Source organism: Gopherus evgoodei, unplaced genomic scaffold (assembly GCF_007399415.2).
Source record: "Gopherus evgoodei ecotype Sinaloan lineage unplaced genomic scaffold, rGopEvg1_v1.p scaffold_36_arrow_ctg1, whole genome shotgun sequence".
Lineage (NCBI taxonomy): Eukaryota > Metazoa > Chordata > Testudines > Testudinidae > Gopherus > Gopherus evgoodei.
In genome coordinates this window covers 1,915,884-1,934,967 of record NW_022060038.1, presented here as the reverse complement: position 1 = coordinate 1,934,967, position 19,084 = coordinate 1,915,884, and the positions used below count along the sequence as shown (strand labels likewise).

The 19,084-nt window shown below is 45.0% G+C and overlaps 1 protein-coding gene across 1 annotated transcript; it reads left to right on the top strand.

Moving 5' to 3' along the window:
- Positions 1-17,143: 17,143 nt before the first annotated feature.
- On the top strand, positions 17,144-18,085 carry LOC115641847 (olfactory receptor 52E2-like). The gene has a single exon (XM_030545216.1). The coding sequence runs from the start codon at positions 17,144-17,146 to the stop codon at positions 18,083-18,085; it is 942 nt and encodes a 313-aa protein (XP_030401076.1).
- Positions 18,086-19,084: the final 999 nt, after the last annotated feature.

Genomic DNA, 19,084 nt, shown 5'->3' with positions numbered 1-19,084 from the left:
CCAATCTCTAGCTGTTCAGCATTAGGGTGGCACCCTCAGTATGGTTAGGTAATCCCCCTATCCAATTGCTGCTGGGTTTCTTACACCTTCTGCAGCACCTGTGGATGTCACTGTGAGAGATAGGACACTGGACTAGATGGAACATAGGTCTGATCCACGGTGCTATTCCTATGTTGGAAGGAAGCCCAGTTTCTCCCATGGAATCAGACATTACATGCTGGGCTATGACTTTGTGCTCAACAAAATGGGCAGGAAGTAGGTGTCTTGGTATTTAGCGCTTTTCAGCCTAGCATACAGAGGACTAAAAGGATCCAATGACTGGAAGCTGACTTTAAAAGAAACGGAGTGGAAATCAGGTGTGCATTTTTTAAACAGTGAGAGTTTAACAATTGGAACAATTTTCCAAGGGTTTTCGCAGATTCTTCATCAATGCGAATTTTAAAATCAAACTTGGATGTTTCTCTGAAATATCTGCTCTAGGAATCATAGACTATCAAGGTTGGAAGGGACCTCAAGAGGTCATTTAGTCCAATCCCTGGCTTATAGCAAGACCAATAGCCAGACAGATTTTTACCCCAGTTCCCTAAATGGCCCTCTCAAGGACTGAACTCGTAACCCGGAGTTCAGCAGGCCAATGCTCAAACCACTGATGATACAAGCAGTCTGGCAGAGTTTTAAGGCATAAGCTGTATTAGTTTGTGGCTTGAGTTTCTCAGGTTGCCTTAAAAGGCTAGAAATCCCTTTAGCATCAGTTCAGCACTTCCCCAGGTTCAGTCTTTGGTCCTCAAGTGTTTCCTGGAGTCCTCTTATGTGAGGAGTGAAGAACCACCTATGATGTCAATCCTTGCCTTATATAGCTTTAGAATATGGTAGGAAACCCAAGTTTAAAATTTTGGTTCTACTGCATGCATCTGACGAAGTGGGTTTTAGCCCATGAAAGCTTATGCCCAAATAAATTTGTTAGTCTCTAAGAGGCCACAAGTACTCCTGTTCTTTTTGGTTCCCAAAGCATTTTGTGAAAAAAGCACAGACGTCTCATGTTATGTGGCCCGATCCCATGTCCTTGTAAAGTCATAGCATCCATTACTTACAGGCTGTCTGTGTACACCTTTCTCCCTGGCTCCAGAAGCCCCAGAGCTGCCCGCCTGCCCATCTACATCCTGCTCTCTGCCACAGAACCCCAGTGCTAGCCACTTGTCCATGTATGTTCCCCATCCCTATAACTTCCAGCCCTGCCACACAGAGATACCTCTCATGCAGGACCAAAGCCAGGTGACAGATGCTACAGCAACAGCTCATAGAAGTATCTCCTCAGAATTAGTTAAACTCAGTGTCTGCCTGCACCAGGAAAAAGGGAGAGATCAGCCTGAGCTGCCTTTTTGGGGGTGAAGGAAATTCCAGCAGTTGCTCAGCCTGTGCAAGGAAGCAGAGGAGACAGACACTGTGAGACAGAGGACAAGGAGATGAAAAGGACCCAGCAGGAGTAAAACTTCGTCAAAATGCCACAAAGCTTTAATGTATTGCAGCCTGAAAGAAATCCAGACAGAGTTTCCTGTCTGTAGCCCATGAAAGCTCATACTCAAATAAGTTTGTTAGTCTCTAAGGTGCCACTAGTACTCCTGTTCTTTTTGTGGATACAGACTAACACTGCTGCTACTCTGTTTCCTGAGGTTGTTTTCCCTGTGTTAGCAATTGCTGACATTACCACAAGGCTGTAGTGGGATTGCTCATCAGAGGAGAGATGGTTCAAATGGGGGATGGTGTCAGAGACAATCGGCGACATCGTGGTCCACATTCGATCATGATCTGGGATACCTCCATCTCCAGGAGGCCTCGTTATGCCTCTTTGGTCTGTGCATTAGGCAGGATTTGCTTTCCCTATTTCACCAGTTTCAGGACTTCACACCACTGTAAGTTGCTGAAATCTCAGACTCACAAGTTTAGACATTCAGAACAATTAGGAGAACTTTTTTTCAGGGAAAGAAAAGGGTCTGCTCTCTCTGTACCCCTGCATCTCTGGTTCTGGAGAGGACAAGAAGCACCAAAATGGCATAAAAATAGAAGTATGTTTCTGGCTTAGGGGAAACCAGGCAGTGTTGTAAATCTCACTGGGGGAGGTCCAGGACCACACAGTGTGTGTAGGGGGTGGGAGGAGAGACGTGCAGTATCCAGATCACTCTCCTGTCAGTTCTACTTTGATCTCAATGAGATCCCCCTTCCTTAGAGGCCACGGAACGACTTCACTTGACGACACTGAAGGTTCATGGCCAGTGTAAATCACGATATGCGGATTTAGGGTGAAATCCTGTCTGTGTTCTGAGTTTTGCCATTGATCTCTATGGGACCGAGTTTTCACCCTTAGTATTTAACTTTTGGCTCCCAGCTGTGAAAATTATGGCTTCTCCTGCTAGAGAGAGTGCTATTCTCTTATGGTGCTGCTAGAGTCTCAGTGAAACCCGTAGTTTATGTGACGTTCTGAGACCAGGCATGAAAGATTTGAATTCCCTGATTTACTCTCTGGGAGGCCAGTGTCAATCTCGAGTGACACAGTGAAGGCAGAATGTGAGAGAAAAATCTGGCCAGGGTGCGGTCCATTATTGTTGTGAACCCTCTGGTAGCACAGATTCCCAAGCTACTGAGGTAGATAGAAAGACACAGTAGGAGACAAGGAACTTATCTTAAAACATATATTTGTCTGAACTATTCCCAATACATCTGTAGTTCAAATTTTAAAAGGCAAATCCCTTGGTTTTCTGACAATGCTAAACAGTTCAAGTTGCCGTGCTAGTGAATTCCTGCCCAGATGGTTCTTGACTTGAACCCTGCAACCCTTTCTGATTCCTTAGAACTAACTTTAATACAGAATTAGGTAATTCACCAATATTCCGCTCATCAGAGAAAGTAAATCTCCTTACTGCGACAGGAATGCAGAGCTCTGAGAATCAGTGTATGAATCTCACATCTGACACTCACCTTCCTGTACAGTCCCAGTGGACTCTCCCATTGGCCAGGATTACCAGTCAATGTCCTCGGTTCCGTGAGCAGAGGTAGACTCTGGAGAACTTCAGCCTGAGAGCCTCCCTCAGGAGAGAAGAAATTATTCTCTCATATCACGAGCTCAGATTCTCAGCGCAAACTGTGTTTTGCAGACTGTTCAGCCTAGCAATTGGAGATGGCTTTTATCCATTTTTGTGTATAATGTACTGTCGTCTGCACTATGAGTGGGAATTCTGCCATGAAATACAGGACCAAAACCCATTTTCAATTGATTGGAACAGCCTAGTGGTGCATATCACCCATTCAGTTGTAATATTCAGTCCATTAGCCTCTGAAAAATCATTGCCACGCTGTTGAGACCAAATGATGCGATCGTAAATTGATGCCAGTCAAAGGACATGGAAAAGGCCTTTTTTCTCCTGGGATTCCCACATAAGAACATAAGAACAGCCGTACCGGGTCAGACCAAAGGTCAATCTAGCCCAGTATCCTGTCTGCCAACAGTGGCCAATGCCAGGTGCCCCAGAGGGAGTGAACCTAACAGGCAATGATCAAGTGATCTCTCTCCTGCCATCCATCTCCATCCTCTGACAAACCGAGGCTAGGAACACCATTCCTTACCAATCCTGGCTAATAGCCATTTAAAGACTTAACTACCATGAATTTATCCACTTCCCTTTGAAATACTGTTATAGTCCCAGCCTTCACAACCTCCCCAGACAAGGAGTTCCACAAGCTGACTGTGCGCTGTGTGAAGAAGAATGTCCTTTTATTTGTTTTAAACCTGCTGTCTATTAATTTCATTTGGTGACCTCTAGTTCTTGCATTATGGGAATAAGTAAATAACTTTTCCTTATCCACTTTCTCCAAGTCATTCATGATTGTATATATATCTATCATATCCCCCCTTAGTCTCCTCTTTTCCAAGCTGAAGAAACCTAGCCTCTTTAATCTTTCTTCATGTGGAACACTCTCTAAACCCCTAACCATTTCAGTTGCCTTTTTCTGAATCTTTTCTAGTACCAATGTATCTTTTTTGAGAAGAGGAGACTACATCTGTGTGCAGTATTCAAGATGTGAGTGTACCATCGATTTATATAAGGGCAATAATATATTCTCAGTCTTATTCTCTATCACCTTTTTAATGATTCCTAACGTCCTGTTTGCTTTTTTTACCGACTCTGCACAGTGAGTGGACATCTTCAAAACACTGTCCACTATGACTCCAAGATCTTTTTCCTGAGTCGTTGTAGCTACATTAGCCCCTGTCATATTGTATGTATAGTTGGGGTTATTTTTCCCAATGTGCATTACTTTACATTTATCCACAATAAATTTCATTTGCCATTTTGTTGCCCAATCACTTAGTTTTTTGAGATCTTTTTAAAGTTCTTCACAATCGGCTTTGGTCTTAACTATCTTGAGCAGTTTAGTATCATCTGCAGACTTTGCCACCTCACTGTTTACCCCTTTCTCCAGATTGTTTATGAATAAGTTGAATAAGATTGGTCCGAGAACTGACCCTTGAAGAACACCACTAGTTACCCCTCTCCATTCTGAGAATTTACCATTAATTCCTACTCTTTGTTCCCTGTCTTTTAACCAGTTCTCAATCCATGAAAGGACCTTCCCTTTTATCCCATGACAGTTTAATTTACATAAGACTCTTTGGTGATGGACCTTGTGAAAGGTCTTGTGGAAATCTAAGTACACTACGTCCACTGGATCCCCTTTGTCCACATGTTTGTTGATCCCTTCAAAGAACTCTAATAAATTAGTAAGACACAATTTCCCTTTACAGAAACCATGTTGACTATTGCTCAACAGTTTATGTTTTTCTATGTGTCTGACAATTTTATTTTTAACTATTGTTTCGACTAATTTGCCCAGTACCGACGTTAGACTTACTGGTCTGTACTTGCCTGGATCACCTCTAAAGCGCTTTTTAAATATTGGCATCACATTAGCTAACTTCCAGTCATTGAGTATTGAAGCCGATTTAAAGGACAGGTTACAAACCTTAGTTAATAGTTCTGCAACTTCACATTTGAGTTCTTTCAGAACTCTTGAGTGAATGCCATCTGGTTCCGGTGGCTTGGTTATGTTGAGTTTATCAATAATTCCAAAACTTCCTCTAGAGACACTTCAGTCTGTGACAGTTCCTCAGATTTGTCACCTACAAAACTGGCTCAGGTTTGGGAATCTCCCTAAAATCCTCAGCCTTGAAGACCCAAACAAATAATCCATTTAGTTTATCCACATCAAATTTCAATACTGTGTTGAACTTTCAGAAATCGATGCAGAAACAGGTTGTGTTATCCTGTATCAGAAATAGTATAATGGGACGTCTCCACTCACTGTATGATTCCTTCGCCTCTCCCAGGACCAAAATGACCTGGAGTTCATCTCACATGTTATCCCACATTTTAGAAGGGAACAGCCATGATGTTTCCCTGATCTTTTGCCCTGGGACCATTTCAGTGTGGTGGTATTTTCGGTAGGTGTCCCTGCTGGGCTGAGAACACAGTGGTAAAGGAATCAGACAACTGCTACATCTAGATCTTTTGCTCTTGCTGCAGCCCATCCTCAATATTTACATCACACATTCCTGGGGGCCTAACTTGGCTTCATAAGGTATGAATGTGATGGGTTGTTTCTCCTGTGGTGCACTCTGGGAGCTGTGGGAACTGCTGCTCCCCTGTAACCACCCAGCTGGCCTTGCCCTTTTTCACAAGGCTTTGCTGGTGATTCAGCCTCTTAAGGCCCTGGTATCATAGAATCATAAAATCAAAGAAGCATAGAAGATAAGGATTGGAAGAGACCTTAGGGGGTCTAGTCCAATCCCCTGTTATCATCCACCATGACAGAAGATGGCGACACACAGTCCACTGAGCTACCTGAGGGCTTACTTAAGCCACCCAAGTATGATGAGCAGACACCGGCTAATTTCCTATCTCAGCAGGATCACATCCACCACTGGAGGATAAACCCAAAATTAGACTGTCTTGCACTGCACAGGAATCTGTACAATGTAAGATCATTAATAGGATTTTTGCATCAAAGTTATTTCCCAGTGTCCATTTGTGAGGTTTAAAGACACAGCGCTAAGTGCTTGGCTACACTAGCAAGTTAGAGTGCATTAAAGCAGCCCCAGGCACCCTAACTCCTGATGTGTCCACACTGGCAAGGCTCATAGAGTGCCTGGACTCTGCCGCTGGAGCGCTTCTGGTAATCCACCTCCGTGAGAAGCATAAAGCTTGCTGCGCCCCAGTTGAAATGCCAGGGTGTCAGTGTGAACAAGGTGTTGCATTATGGCACTGTGATTGGCCTTCAGAAATGTCCCATAATCCCCTGAAGTCAAGTGGACACTCTTCTCATTGTTTTGAAATAAGCTGCAGAAATGCAGATATCCCCTTTCAAAGTGCCGTTTCTGACAACCAGCATGCTTATCTGCTCCAGGACAGAGCAAGCCATTAGTGTGTAATGCTGCTGTTGTGTGTGTGTCAGGGAGAGAAGGAGGTCTGCTGCTGTCTGACCTTACAAGACAGCATGCTGACACGCTCTCAGCCACGCATTGTCTCCCCCCATATACACACAACACACTTCCTGTCACACACCACCCCACATTTGAAAAACACGTTGCAGCCACTTGCACACTGGGATAGCTATCACAATGCACTGCTCTTCATAGAATTGCCAGAGCTGCTAATGTGGCCACGCCAGTGCGCTTGCAGCTGACAATGGAAACCCATGGCAGCGTTTTCCCTGCTGCGGTCTCTGAAGGCTGGTTTAACTCCCAGGGTGCTACATCTGCAAGTGTAGTCAGCACTTAGAATTCTTCAATCAAGGTTGGAAGTTTCTCTAAAAGCTCTGCTCTAGGAATCGTTGTGGGGAAATTCTCAGGCCTGTGTTATGCAAACTGGATGATCACAGTGGTCCCTTTTGGCCTTGGATTCCATAAACTAGGTTTCCTGGAGTCAGCTGGAGACATTTTTCCTGCAAGCTCATGCAGCAGTTTACTGGAGGCATTTTTTCTCTTCATGACCATGTTGATTTTGGCCCTATGGGAAGAAATTCTCAGGTGGCTGAGGCACCTTGAAAATGTTACAGGAGTTGTGTATTTCAAGAGGCTGAGGGATCCCATGAGTTACTGCCTGGATGAACATTTTAGATGAGAAAATAATGACTTTATCCCATAAAATCTCCACAGTGAGGAATAAATATACAACCCGGGCCGATAACGAATAACAGAGCTTGGTAAAAAATTGTCCGAGAGCATCCTGGGTTTAACATCTGCATCTCAGTGGCCGCTGTTTCAGTCAGTTGCCAGTGGTTCATGTCCTCAGATGTCCCACAGTTGCCTGCTCTCATTATACAATGTGTAAACTTTTCAGCTTGAGAGTTCTTCCTTTTAGCGGTCCCTGAAGCCACACTCAGTGTGCATGGGTGCACCCAGAGCAGCAGCACCGATGCCCTGGCATTTGACAAATTTTGCATAATTACAATAGGCCCTCAGAGTTATATTTCATATTTCTAGTTTCAGATACAAGAATGATACATGTACAAAAAGATGACCACACCCAGTAGATTGTAAACTTTGTAATGATACCCTGTTGCATGAAGCATATTCAGGTTACATTATATTCAGACTCATTAGAAGAAGAAGGTCAAATTAAGTGTGGGCTCCTGAATGAGGAAGGCAACCTAGTGACAGAGCATGTTGAAAAAGGTAATGTACTCAATGCTTTTTTTGCCTTTGTCTTCATAAACAAGGTCAGGTCCCAGACTGCTGCACTGGGCAGCAAAGCATGAGGAGTAGGTGACCAACCCTCTGTGGAGAAAGAAGTGATTTGGGTCTATTTAGAAAAGCTGGATGAGCACAAGTCTATGGGGCCGGATGTGCTGCATCCAAGGATGCTAAAGTAATTGGCAGATGTGATTGCAGAGCCATTGGCCATTATCTTTGAAAACTCATGGTGATCGAGGGAGGTCCCAGATGACTGGAAAAAGGCTAATGTAGTGTCCATCTTTTAAAAAGTGAAGAAATAGGATCTGGGGAACTACAGGCCAGTCAGCCTCACCTCAGTCCCTGGAAAAAATCATGAAGCAGGTCCTCAAGGAATCAATTCTGAAGCACTTAGAGGAGAGGAAAGTGATCAGGAACAGTCAGCATGGATTCACCAAGGGCAAGTCATGCCTGACTAACCTAATTGCCTTCTGTGATGAGATAACTGGCTCTGCGGATGAGGGGAAAACAATGCTTGTGTTATTCCTTGACTTTAGCAAAGCTTTTGATATGCAGCAAAGAGTCCTGTGGCACCTTATAGACTAACAGATGTTTTGGAGCATGAGCTTTCGTGGATGAATACCCACTTTGTCAGATGACATGCATCTGATGAAGTGGGTATTCACCCACAGAAGCTTATGCTCCAAAAAGTCTGTTTGTCTATACGTTGCCACAGGACTCTTTGCTGCTTTTACAGATCCAGACTAACATGGCTAACCCTCTGATAATTGGCTTTTGATATGTTATCCCACAGTATTCTTACCAGCAAGTTAAAGAACTATGGGCTGGATGAATGGGCTATAAGGTGGATAGAAAGATGGCTAGATCACTGGGCTCAGCGGGAAGTGATTAATGGCTCCATGTCTAGCTGGTTTCTAGCGGAGAACCCCAAGTGTTGGCCCTGGGGTCGGTTTTGTTCAATATCTTCATTAATGATGTCGAGGCTGGTGTGGACTGCACCCTCAGCAAGTTTGCAGATGACACGAAACTGGGAGGAGTGGTAGATACACCTGAGAGTAGGGACAGGATACAGAGAGACCTAAACAAATTAGAGGATTGGGCCAAAAGAAGCCTGACGAGGTTCAACAAGGAGAAGTGCAGATTCCTGCATTTAGGATGGAAGAATCCCATGCATTGCTACAGACTAGGGGCCGAATGGCTAGGCAGCAGTTCTGCAGAAAAGGATCTAGGGGTTATAGTGGATCATAAGCTGGATCTGAGTCAACAGTGTGCCCTTGTTGTCAAGAAGGCTAACGGTATTTTGCACTGTATAAGTAGGGGCATTGCCATCAGATCGAGGGACGTGATCATTCCCCTCTGTTCGGCACCGGAGAGGCCACTTCTGGAGAATTGTGTCCAGTCTTGGGCCTCCCACTACAGAAAAGATGTGGAAAAATTGGAAAAGTCCAGCGGAGGTCTACAAAAAGGATTAGGGAGCTGGAGCATGACTTATGAGGAGATGCTGAGGGAACTGGGATTGTTTAGTCTGCAGAAGAGAAGAATGAGAGGGGATTTGATTGCTGCTTTCAACTATCTGAAAGGGGGTTCCAAAGAGCATGGATCTAGGCTGTTCTCAGTGGTACCAGATTGCAGAGCAAGGAGCAATGGTCTCAAGTTGCAGTGGGGGAGGTTTACATTGGATATTAGGAAAAACTTTTTCACTAGGAGGGTGGTGAAGCACTGGAATGGGTTAGCTAAGGAGGTGGTGGAATTTCCTTCCTTGGAGCTTTTTAAGATCAGGCTTGACAGTCTTTGAATGGAATTAGAAATAAATAATGCAAAAATGTTATTGTTGTTTTCACACTACATATATTTTGGGCTCCTGTTGGGTTATTCGCCATATTTCTTAGAAACACCTGCCACGCCACAATCAGGACACTAGTACCAGTACTTAGGTTTTAATTTTGAATTTGATTATTGTTTCATAGCTTTGTTGATAATATGAAGACACTTCTGCTGGGGCTTGTAGCTTTTTTTTTTAACGTAATCTGTAGTAGGTATCTAGCAAACACTTTCATTTGTTATTTGACATCTAGATGAACATATTCATAATAAAAAACCCCTCTGTTTCCAAAAATACATAGCATTACTCTTAGATTCATTTTTAAGTGATTTGGGGCTATTGATGCAGTTGAAATCTGACAAAACACCTAAGCTGAGCTGGAGGCAGAGCAGCAGTACTGAGGCAGAGCTGGGTGGCTGAAGCAGACCAGAACCTGTAGCTGGGTCTGCAGAAACCAGTGGCTGGAACAGGGAGCCACGGCTGAGCTACAGTGGACAGATGTGGTGCGAGAGCCAGGATAAGGATGCTGGCCATGCCACAAGTATCTGTGTACAATGCACTGCTGGGGATAACAAGATTGGGATATGGGCAGAGGGCCCAGCACAGGGAGACATCACCAGACAAGAAGGCCTTGAAAGGCTGGATTCAGAAGGGGGATGTGAATCTGATGAGAGGGAAAATGGTTTGGAGAAGTGTCCTGCCACCTAGAGCCTAGCGGAAGTGTCTGACCCGTGGTATCACTCCATCACAGCCAGGACCTGGCCAGGAGGCTTGGGGGGTGTGAGAAAGAGACTGTGAACTTTCCTTACGACTCTGAACCGCTGCTTGTGATGTCCCTGTGCCCACAGGTCGAGGTTCCTTGTTTTCTTGAACCTTTCCCATTTTTTCTTAAATTTCTTACAGTTGCGGTTTAATAAATTATATTTGGTTTGAACTTAATATAATGATCAGTGGATCAGTGAGGCATCTGATGTGAAAGGAGTACAGCAGACTGGGGACACCCTAGCCCTCGTCCTAAGTGACCACAATGAGACTGGTGATTTAGCCTCTCAGGTTTCCTCGGCCCAGCTACATAACTAATATGAGCACTGTGCCACACAGGAGAGTGGAAGGGGTGTCCATGAGGTCAGGCAGTCCTTTGGTAAAGCAGGTGGGAGTAAGGACTCAGACCCTTTCACTAGTCTGTTCCCCTGGGGTAATGCAGAAGCAAGAAAAGTTCACCAAAATGGTTCAGTTACGGAGTAATTTATTACATCTTGCCAATGATCTGACCAGAAGATATTTAGGTTCTTGTCCCAATTCCAGCTACAGGGTTAGAGAATACAGACCTTCCACTTTAATTAAATTGTCTCTTTAGCACTGACCCCGCCATTTGTAAGGCAACTCACATCTTTTGATGTGCTGTGTATATATACCCGTCTACTGTATTTTCCACTGCATGTAACTGATGAAGTGGGTTTCAGCCCATGAAAGCTTATGCCAAAATAAATGTGTTAGTCTCACAAGTACCACTTGTTGTTAGAGTGTTCAATGTCATAAGTGGTCTCTGAGGTTGTGTGGCAAATATACCTATTCTGAGGACTATTCCAAATTGTTAAGATCTTTACTAAAATGAATGAAAGAATAATAAATGGTATGAACCACAGAGTCACAAAGTAATACAATTATATGATGTCTGGGGTTAACATCTCTATTATAAAAGCAGCTAAGCTGTATTGCAAAGGTGAGCTGATAGCTTCATAGAAGATGGCAGTACATTACACACAGAACAGACAGCCATCGTCATTTGCTACATTGAACAGTCTGCAAGACACAGTTTGCCCTGAAAACCTAAACCCCTGATCTCAGCAAATCATTTCTTTTCTCCCAGGGGTGGTTTTCAGGCTGAAGTTCTCCAGGGTCCATTTTCTGCTATTCCAGCTGCTCACACAGAGTCCAGGGAATTGTACAGGAGTCCTGGCCAATTTGAAAATCCACAGGGATTGTACAGGGGAATCATAAAGGTCACTGTGCAACACTCCGAGTGTCAGACGTGTGACATTCATACGCTGATACTCAAGACTCTGCCTTGCTTTTGCAGTAAAAAAGATTTCCTCTCTCTACTGCGTGGGATTTTGGTGAGTTGCCTGTTTCTGCATTCAAGTAAGTGGTAAGGGCTCAGAAAGGTTTCCAGGGTTCAAATCAAGAACCATCTGGGCAGGAATTCACCAGCAGGGTGACTTGAATTGTTTAGTACTGTCATAAAAAACAAGGGATTTCCCTGGAAAAACTGGAACTACAAATAGATTGGAAACAGTTTAGACAAATATTTGCATTTAAGTTCAATTCGTTTTCTCTTACTGTGTCCTTCTATCTTTCTCAGTAACTTTTTTTTTTTTGGTGCTGTGTGGATTTTCCTGTGGTTCGCTCAAATTTTCCAACTCAGCAACCTCAGTGCCCTTTTTGGAAGTGCAGCCAAAGCTTCTGCAGTGGATAACTGTGTTACCAGAGGATTCACAACAAGAATAGGCCACACACTGGCCAGATTCTGCTCTCTGATTCTGCCTTCACTGGTTCACTCCAGATTGACACTGGCTTCTGTGAGAGCAAAATCAAGGCCCCTGTGTTTTCAAACTCCCAACTTTCATTCCCAGTCTCAGAATGCCACATGAATTTCACAGCCAGGAGCCGAAAATTAAACATTTGGAGTGAAACTGGTCCCCTTGAGATCTAAGGCAAAATTCCTAACTGAGCCAGGAGTTTGCTCTAAATCCACATATAGAGAGTTAAATAAATTCCCTGATTTATATCGGCCATGAGCCTCCAGTGACATCATCTGGAGTCGCTCCGTGGCCTCTAAGGATGCGTGAGCTTCTTTGGACCCAAGGAGAACTGACGGCAGAGTTGCTTAAATCTCAGATTCACAGATTTAAAGCTTCAAAACAACTAGGATAATCATTTTTTTTAAAGAGAGGGCAAAGGGAGAGAGACCCTTCATCTCCGTTTCTGGAGAGGATGAGAAGCATTAGAGGTTGTGTTGCAAATGTTACCTGGGGAGGTCCAGGAATGCACAGTCTGTGCGGTGGGTGCAGGCAGGACTGCGGGACATGCAGTATCCAGATCACAGTGGCACAGGGTTCTGAAACTATGCAACATGGGGAATGAACGTCCTCCCTGATGCACAGACCGAAGAGGCATCATGAGGCCTCTTGGGTCCGGGAGGTGTCTGAGACTTCAGTGGAAAGTGGGCCACACTCTAGCACAGGGGTCAGCAGCCTTTCAGAAGTGCTGTGCCGAGTCTTCGTTTATTCACTCTGATTTAAGGTTTTGCATGCCAGTAATACATTTTAACGTTTTTAGAAGATCTCTTTCTATAAGTTTATGATATATAACTAAACTATTGTTGTATGTAAAGTAAACAAAATGTTTAAGAAGCGTCATTTAAAATTAAATTAAAATGCAGAGCCCTCTGGACCGGAGGCCAGGACCCAGGTGTCAGAGTGTGACTGCCACTGAAAATCACCTCCCGTGCCGCCTTCGGCACCTGTGCCATAGGTAGCGTACCCCTGGTCTGGCAGATGGTCTCTGACACCATCCCCCACCCGGACCATACTTCCTTCCATGCAAAAGCCCACTACAGTTTTGTGGCAACATCAGCAAATGCCAACACAGAAATCAGCCTCAGGAAGGGATGTCTGGGTTTCTAACTGGCCGCAAAACATCAAAGCTTTGTGTCTTTTTGAAGAAGTGTTGCTCACACTGGCTCCTTTTAATCCCACCTCCTCTCCTCCTCCTGTTGGTCTGTCCATCTCTCCTTCCCTGCACAGGCTGAGCTGCATCCAGGGTTCCCTTTCCCCCCAGAAAGGCAGTTCAGTCTCATCTTCCCCCTTTCCCCAGTGCAGGCAGACACTGAGTTTATCTTACACTGAAGAGGTGTACCTGTGAGCTGTTGCTGTGGTGTGTGGCACCTGGTTTTGGTCCTGGGTGAGGGATATCCCTATGTGGCAGGGATGGAAGTTCTTGGGTTGGGGGACCTATATAGACAGGTGACCAGCGCCAGAGGTTGTGTGGAAGAGGGGTATACAGAGGCAGGCTGGCAGTTCTGGAGGCTGTGGGGACAGGTAGAGGGTATACACAGAGAATTGGGCACTTCTGAGGGTTGTGGAGGCAGGTACAGGATGTGCAGTGACAGGCCAGTAGCACTGAGGCTTTGTGGGTGCTGTGACATTCTATACGCCCATATTCCTTATTTTCAGATAATCAAGATCTTACATATAAAGCAGGCCTTGTAAGGTATCAAGGGAAACATCATGATCTGCTGAAAGTCATGTCTCTATCGATATATGTATCATAAATCTATATGGACGTATGAGAATTCTGTTATAGGGTGGTCACTAAAATATACTGTAAATTGGGGAATCAGCCAGATATTAGCCCCCAACCTGAGGCAACAGCAGGGAAAGTAACAAACACTCAGGCAGGGTGTCAAACAACCCATCAATACCCATTGTCCAGCAAGGGAGCTACAATACACTGACTCAGCTGCATGATGCCCCATAAAGGGAATTGCTCAACCTTGCTTGCAGAGACTGAGCAATGCCCCCCAGACATGCCTGGACAGGTGCTCCTCAAACACATGTACTGAGGGTGTAAAACAGACAGAATGGACACATACTGAGCCCTTCTCTGGCCACCACCTTCGCTGCAAGCAACGAAGACATTGAGAAGAAGACAAGACTCCAACAGGGAGACTGGCTCAGGTTTAAGGAAGAAACTTATATACTAAGGAATGCTATATCCTGTGGGGTGAGAAAAACTGCTTCATCTCAATGTTGCCCAGTCGAATAGGGTTGAGAGTTTAGACTGCATTTTTATATTTTATTTTATTTTGGTAACCACTCTGATATTTTGCCTATCACTTAATATCACTTAACATCTCTCTTTGTAGTTAAAAAATGTGCTATTTATTCAATCTGAGGCAGTGTATTTGGTTTGAAGCGTGTAAGAGACTCCCCTGGGGATAACAGACTTGGTGCATATCAATTTCTTTGTTAAACTGATGAACTCATCTAAGCTTCCAGCATCCAGTGGACATAACTGGACGCTGCAAGACGGAGGTTCCTAGGGTTGTGTCTGGACCGTTGATTTTGGCAAGTGTCATTCAGTCGCACAATCCAAGCGGCAGCTAACATGGTAGAGGCTGTGCCTGAACAGCTGAGGAGTTGGGATTCTCACAGCAGAGCAGGGTCAGTCTGGATTCCAGATTCAAGGACTGCAGTGACCTAGCAGATCACTGGTCCAGATAACAACAGAGGGAAACATCACAGTGTTGCAGAGCGGCATGTAGACGGACAAGAGGGCAGTGGTGCTGAAATAATTTTTTTCTGTAGGACTGTTGATCCAAGGCCAGCTTTGGGATCTTTCCTCTTTGCTCTAATAAGCCACAGAACTGCAGCCTGGGTGACACAACCTTTACTCAGTTTTGTTCCCAATTGTTGTTGTTATGTTACTTCAGGCATTTCACTGGTAGAAATAACCATAGATATTTTGTGACAATGTACCCCATATTGATCATAGTGATATTATTATAATATGATTATAGCATCATTATGATACATTTTATGCAAGACGGGTCATGTAAGATGTCATTGGAAAAGTGATGACTTTCTGAATATTATTATCTGATTTGTGTGCATGTATGATGTTTGTCTGCAGCTATGAATATTGACTATCTATCTGTATTATAAAATGTAGTTACAACTGGGTAACGCCCACTAGGCAGGATGATTTCAGTCTAGATAACTGGTTGGGAAGGGCCTATTCAGGGCAATGAGCGATTGGAGGAAACAATGGAAACTTATCTTCCACCAGATGAGCCTCTCTGAGAATGCTTCAGACAGCCTATACATAATGGATGCTATGATTTTACAAGGGTATGCCACCCCAAGCAAAAAACAACAATTGGCTACCTTCATCCTAACCCGGACCTCCTCACTGCACCTCCCTGCTGCCCTAGTCCTGGGCTCTCCACCTTCCCACATTCTACCGCCCCAGCCCTGGGCTCTCCCCCTGCACCTGCACCCTCCTTCTGCCACAGCCCTGGGTCACTGGTAACTCGCTCCCAGGGCAGGTCATTCAGCAGGAATTTTGGATGTGCCCAGAACACAGACAGGATTGGTTCCCATACCGTTACAGAGCTGCAGTAAAGTGGAACAATTTTCAGCTTGTGTGATTGGAGGATATCTGGATACATATTATAAGACTGTCATCCAGAAATGAGGAAAAGTTGAGGCGCCTTTATTATTCTTTTGTTCCACTCTTTCTTCCTATGGGGAATTTGCCAATGCAATATCACTGTCTTCCTTTTAAACAAACAAACAAGCAAATGGCAATGGCTGTTGAAAATAGCAATTCCAGTCCTAATAACCACTGAGAAGCATTTCTTGCTCAATTTTATCCTACTTTTTCTACAGCAAGTTACAGTGGATCAGTATATTTAATTGGGGAGAAATGAAGTAACAGCTGCCCAAACAGAGCTTGAGCACTCCTGAACTTTGAGGTGTTCAAATCTGGAAGGCAGGTGCTGGGGAGAGGGGGAGGGCTGTGGCTCCGCAGGGGAGCATGGCAGCATGTATGCAGCAGCATGTCTGGCTCTGCGTAGCACCAGACATGCTGGTCTGAGTGGCATGATAAGGGGGTTGGAGGTTTAGAGAACGGGAAAGGGATTCCGGGGGGGGGGGCAGTCAAAGACAGGGAGCAGAGGGGATTGAATGGGTGGAGGTTTGGGGGGGCAGATGGGTCAAAGGTTCGGGGGGGAAGTCAGGGTCAGGCAGCGGTTGGATAGGCATCGGAGTCCCAGAGGTTTGTCAGGGGACAGGTAGGGGGTGGAGTCCTAGGGGGGAGGTTGGGGGAGTTTCAGGAGGGGCAGTCAGGTACAAGAAGAAGGGAGGTATAGATAGGGGGTGGAGTCCCAAGGGGCAGTTAGAGGCAGGGGTCCCGGGAGGGGGCAATCAGGGAACAAGGAGCTGCGGCGCTTGGGTATGGGGTGGGATCTGGGGGGCACTCAAGGGCAGGGGTCCCAAGAGGGGGTGATCAGGGGACGGGGGGGTTGGATGGATTGGGGTTTCTGTGGGGAGCAGTTGGAGGGAGTGAATGGTGGCAGGGTGGGGCTACCCTTCCTCTCCGTGCAGTGTCCTATTTATTAATGTTAAAATATGGTACCCTCTCCTTGACAGTACACTTCACCATCCACAGCAGGCTGCACCACGAGGTCTCAGCTACCTCACTTCCTCACCTTTCTTTTCCTGTATGTGACCAGGATGAAGAACTCTGGACTCCATTTGTAATTTTCCCATAAACTAGTCTTGAAACTAAGTTTTGAAACAAAGATTTCCCGCCATTTGCTAAAGTTATATAAAGCAGGGAGTGACATTGTTGGTGGTTCTTCACTCCCCACTCAAGAAGACTCCTAGAATATGAATAGCTATAAAATATTTACTGTAATAATTGTTATAAAGCATGTAACTCCCTCACTGTGCTTCTCTCCCTTTGCAGGCACCTTGAGCATTTCTGAGTCATATTGACGCATCAACCACCTCATGGCAGCTTTCAACTTCACCCCCTCTGACCCTTCAACATTCATCCTAATGGGAATCCCCGGCCTGGAGGCTGCCCACATCTGGATTTCCATCCCTTTCTCTACATTCTACATTATCAGTCTGTTGGGAAATTTCACGCTTCTGTCTGTTGTAGGTAAGGAGCAGACCCTGCACAAGCCGATGTACCTGCTGCTCTGCATGCTGGCGCTCACAGACATCGCCACACCTACCTTCGTTGTGCCAAAGGCATTGGGCATATTTTGGTTCAATTTGAAAGGCATTACTATGGCTGGCTGCCTCACCCAGATGTTCTTCCTTCACATGGTTTCTGTTATGCACTCAGCCACCCTCGTGACAATGGCCTTCGATCGCTACGTTGCCATATGTATCCCTCTGAGATATGCCACCATCCTCAGCAATTCACAAATAGCTAAGCTCGGGCTTGTATGTTTGATAAAAGCTGTTCTTTTCATTCTGCCTCTACCCCTGCTTATGAGTCAGCAGCCATTCTGTGCCAACCGCATTATCCCCCATACACAATGTGAGTACATAGCTGTGTTCAAGATGGCATGTGGGGACATTACAGTAAACAGGATATATAGCTTGGTGCTAGGATTTGTAGTTATGGGTTTTGACCTGACGCTCATTGCCCTGTCCTACGGTCTGATCATCAGGGCCGTCCTCAGAATGTCCTCTAAGAATGCCCACCAGAAAGCCCTCAACACTTGCACAACTCACATCTGTGTGATGCTGACATATTACACCCCTAGCATCTTCTCCAATCTCACATACCGGTTTGGTCAAGGCATCGCTCCCCATGTTCACATCATCTTGTCTGACCTCTATCTCCTCATCCCTCCCATGCTCAACCCTATCATTTATGGGATCAGAACCAAAGAGCTTCGTGAAAAAGTGGGCAAATACATCTGCTGCAGAAGGTGATTGCCTGAGGCCACTGACTTGAAACCTTTGTTACAAGAAGGGGAAAGCATATCTCCTCATTAATCAAGAGTGCTCTGTCCCATTCTGGTTGAGCTCAGCATTGTGGACGTTCACAGTATGAGAATTTCCTCCCAACTAATATCTTATCACTCCATCACTCAGCACGGCTCTTTCCATTGCTGAGTTACCTCTCTCTGAACATCACTTGACCTCTTTCATTGTCATCCATCAGCCTCCATCCCCACACACCCTGTTACTCAGCCTTTCTGTGACTCTAAGACTAAGTCTACACTTGCACGGTAAGTGAACCTACTCTACGCAACTCCAGCTACGAGAATAAGATAGCTGGAGTCGATGTACCTTACGTCAAGTTACTGCGGGGTCTACTCTGTGGGAGGGGGCGGGGCGGTGCACAGGAGAAAATCTCCCATTGACTTATCTTACTCTTCTCTTTACTAGACCCGCTAAATCAACCACTGGTGGATCGATCTCAGAGCATTGATCCCAGCTGAGTGTAGACCTGTCCTGAGACTACCATAAGATATTATAGCATTTTGAGGCAAAGCAGTTTTCCATTAGTCTCTGTGCCGCCATGGTTCTTTTCAGTTTTACAGACAGAAGCTACACTTTCAGAGAACCAAAGAGAAAAAGAAAGAATCAGCAATGCTGAAGTTCTTTGTCATATGTACTGAGATTTGGTGAGGAAAATATACTTAATTTTTCTACATTGAATCCATCACAAAACCTGGAGGATAAACCTAATGTTTCAACTGGAAAGTCCTTATATAGGAAAACTGCTGTAGGAATTGAGGATATTCTACTAAAGCTTACTGGTGAGAGTTCTGAAACCATGTGTTTTTGAGAACTGGACTGCGGTATTTAACTACTACAGCACCTTTGAGTAAAAATAACTTATTGCTTTGTGAAGCTGATTTTGGAGTGGAACAGACTATGAATTTCCCTTGCGTCCCAGAGAGGGTTCTTTGTGATATCCCTGTG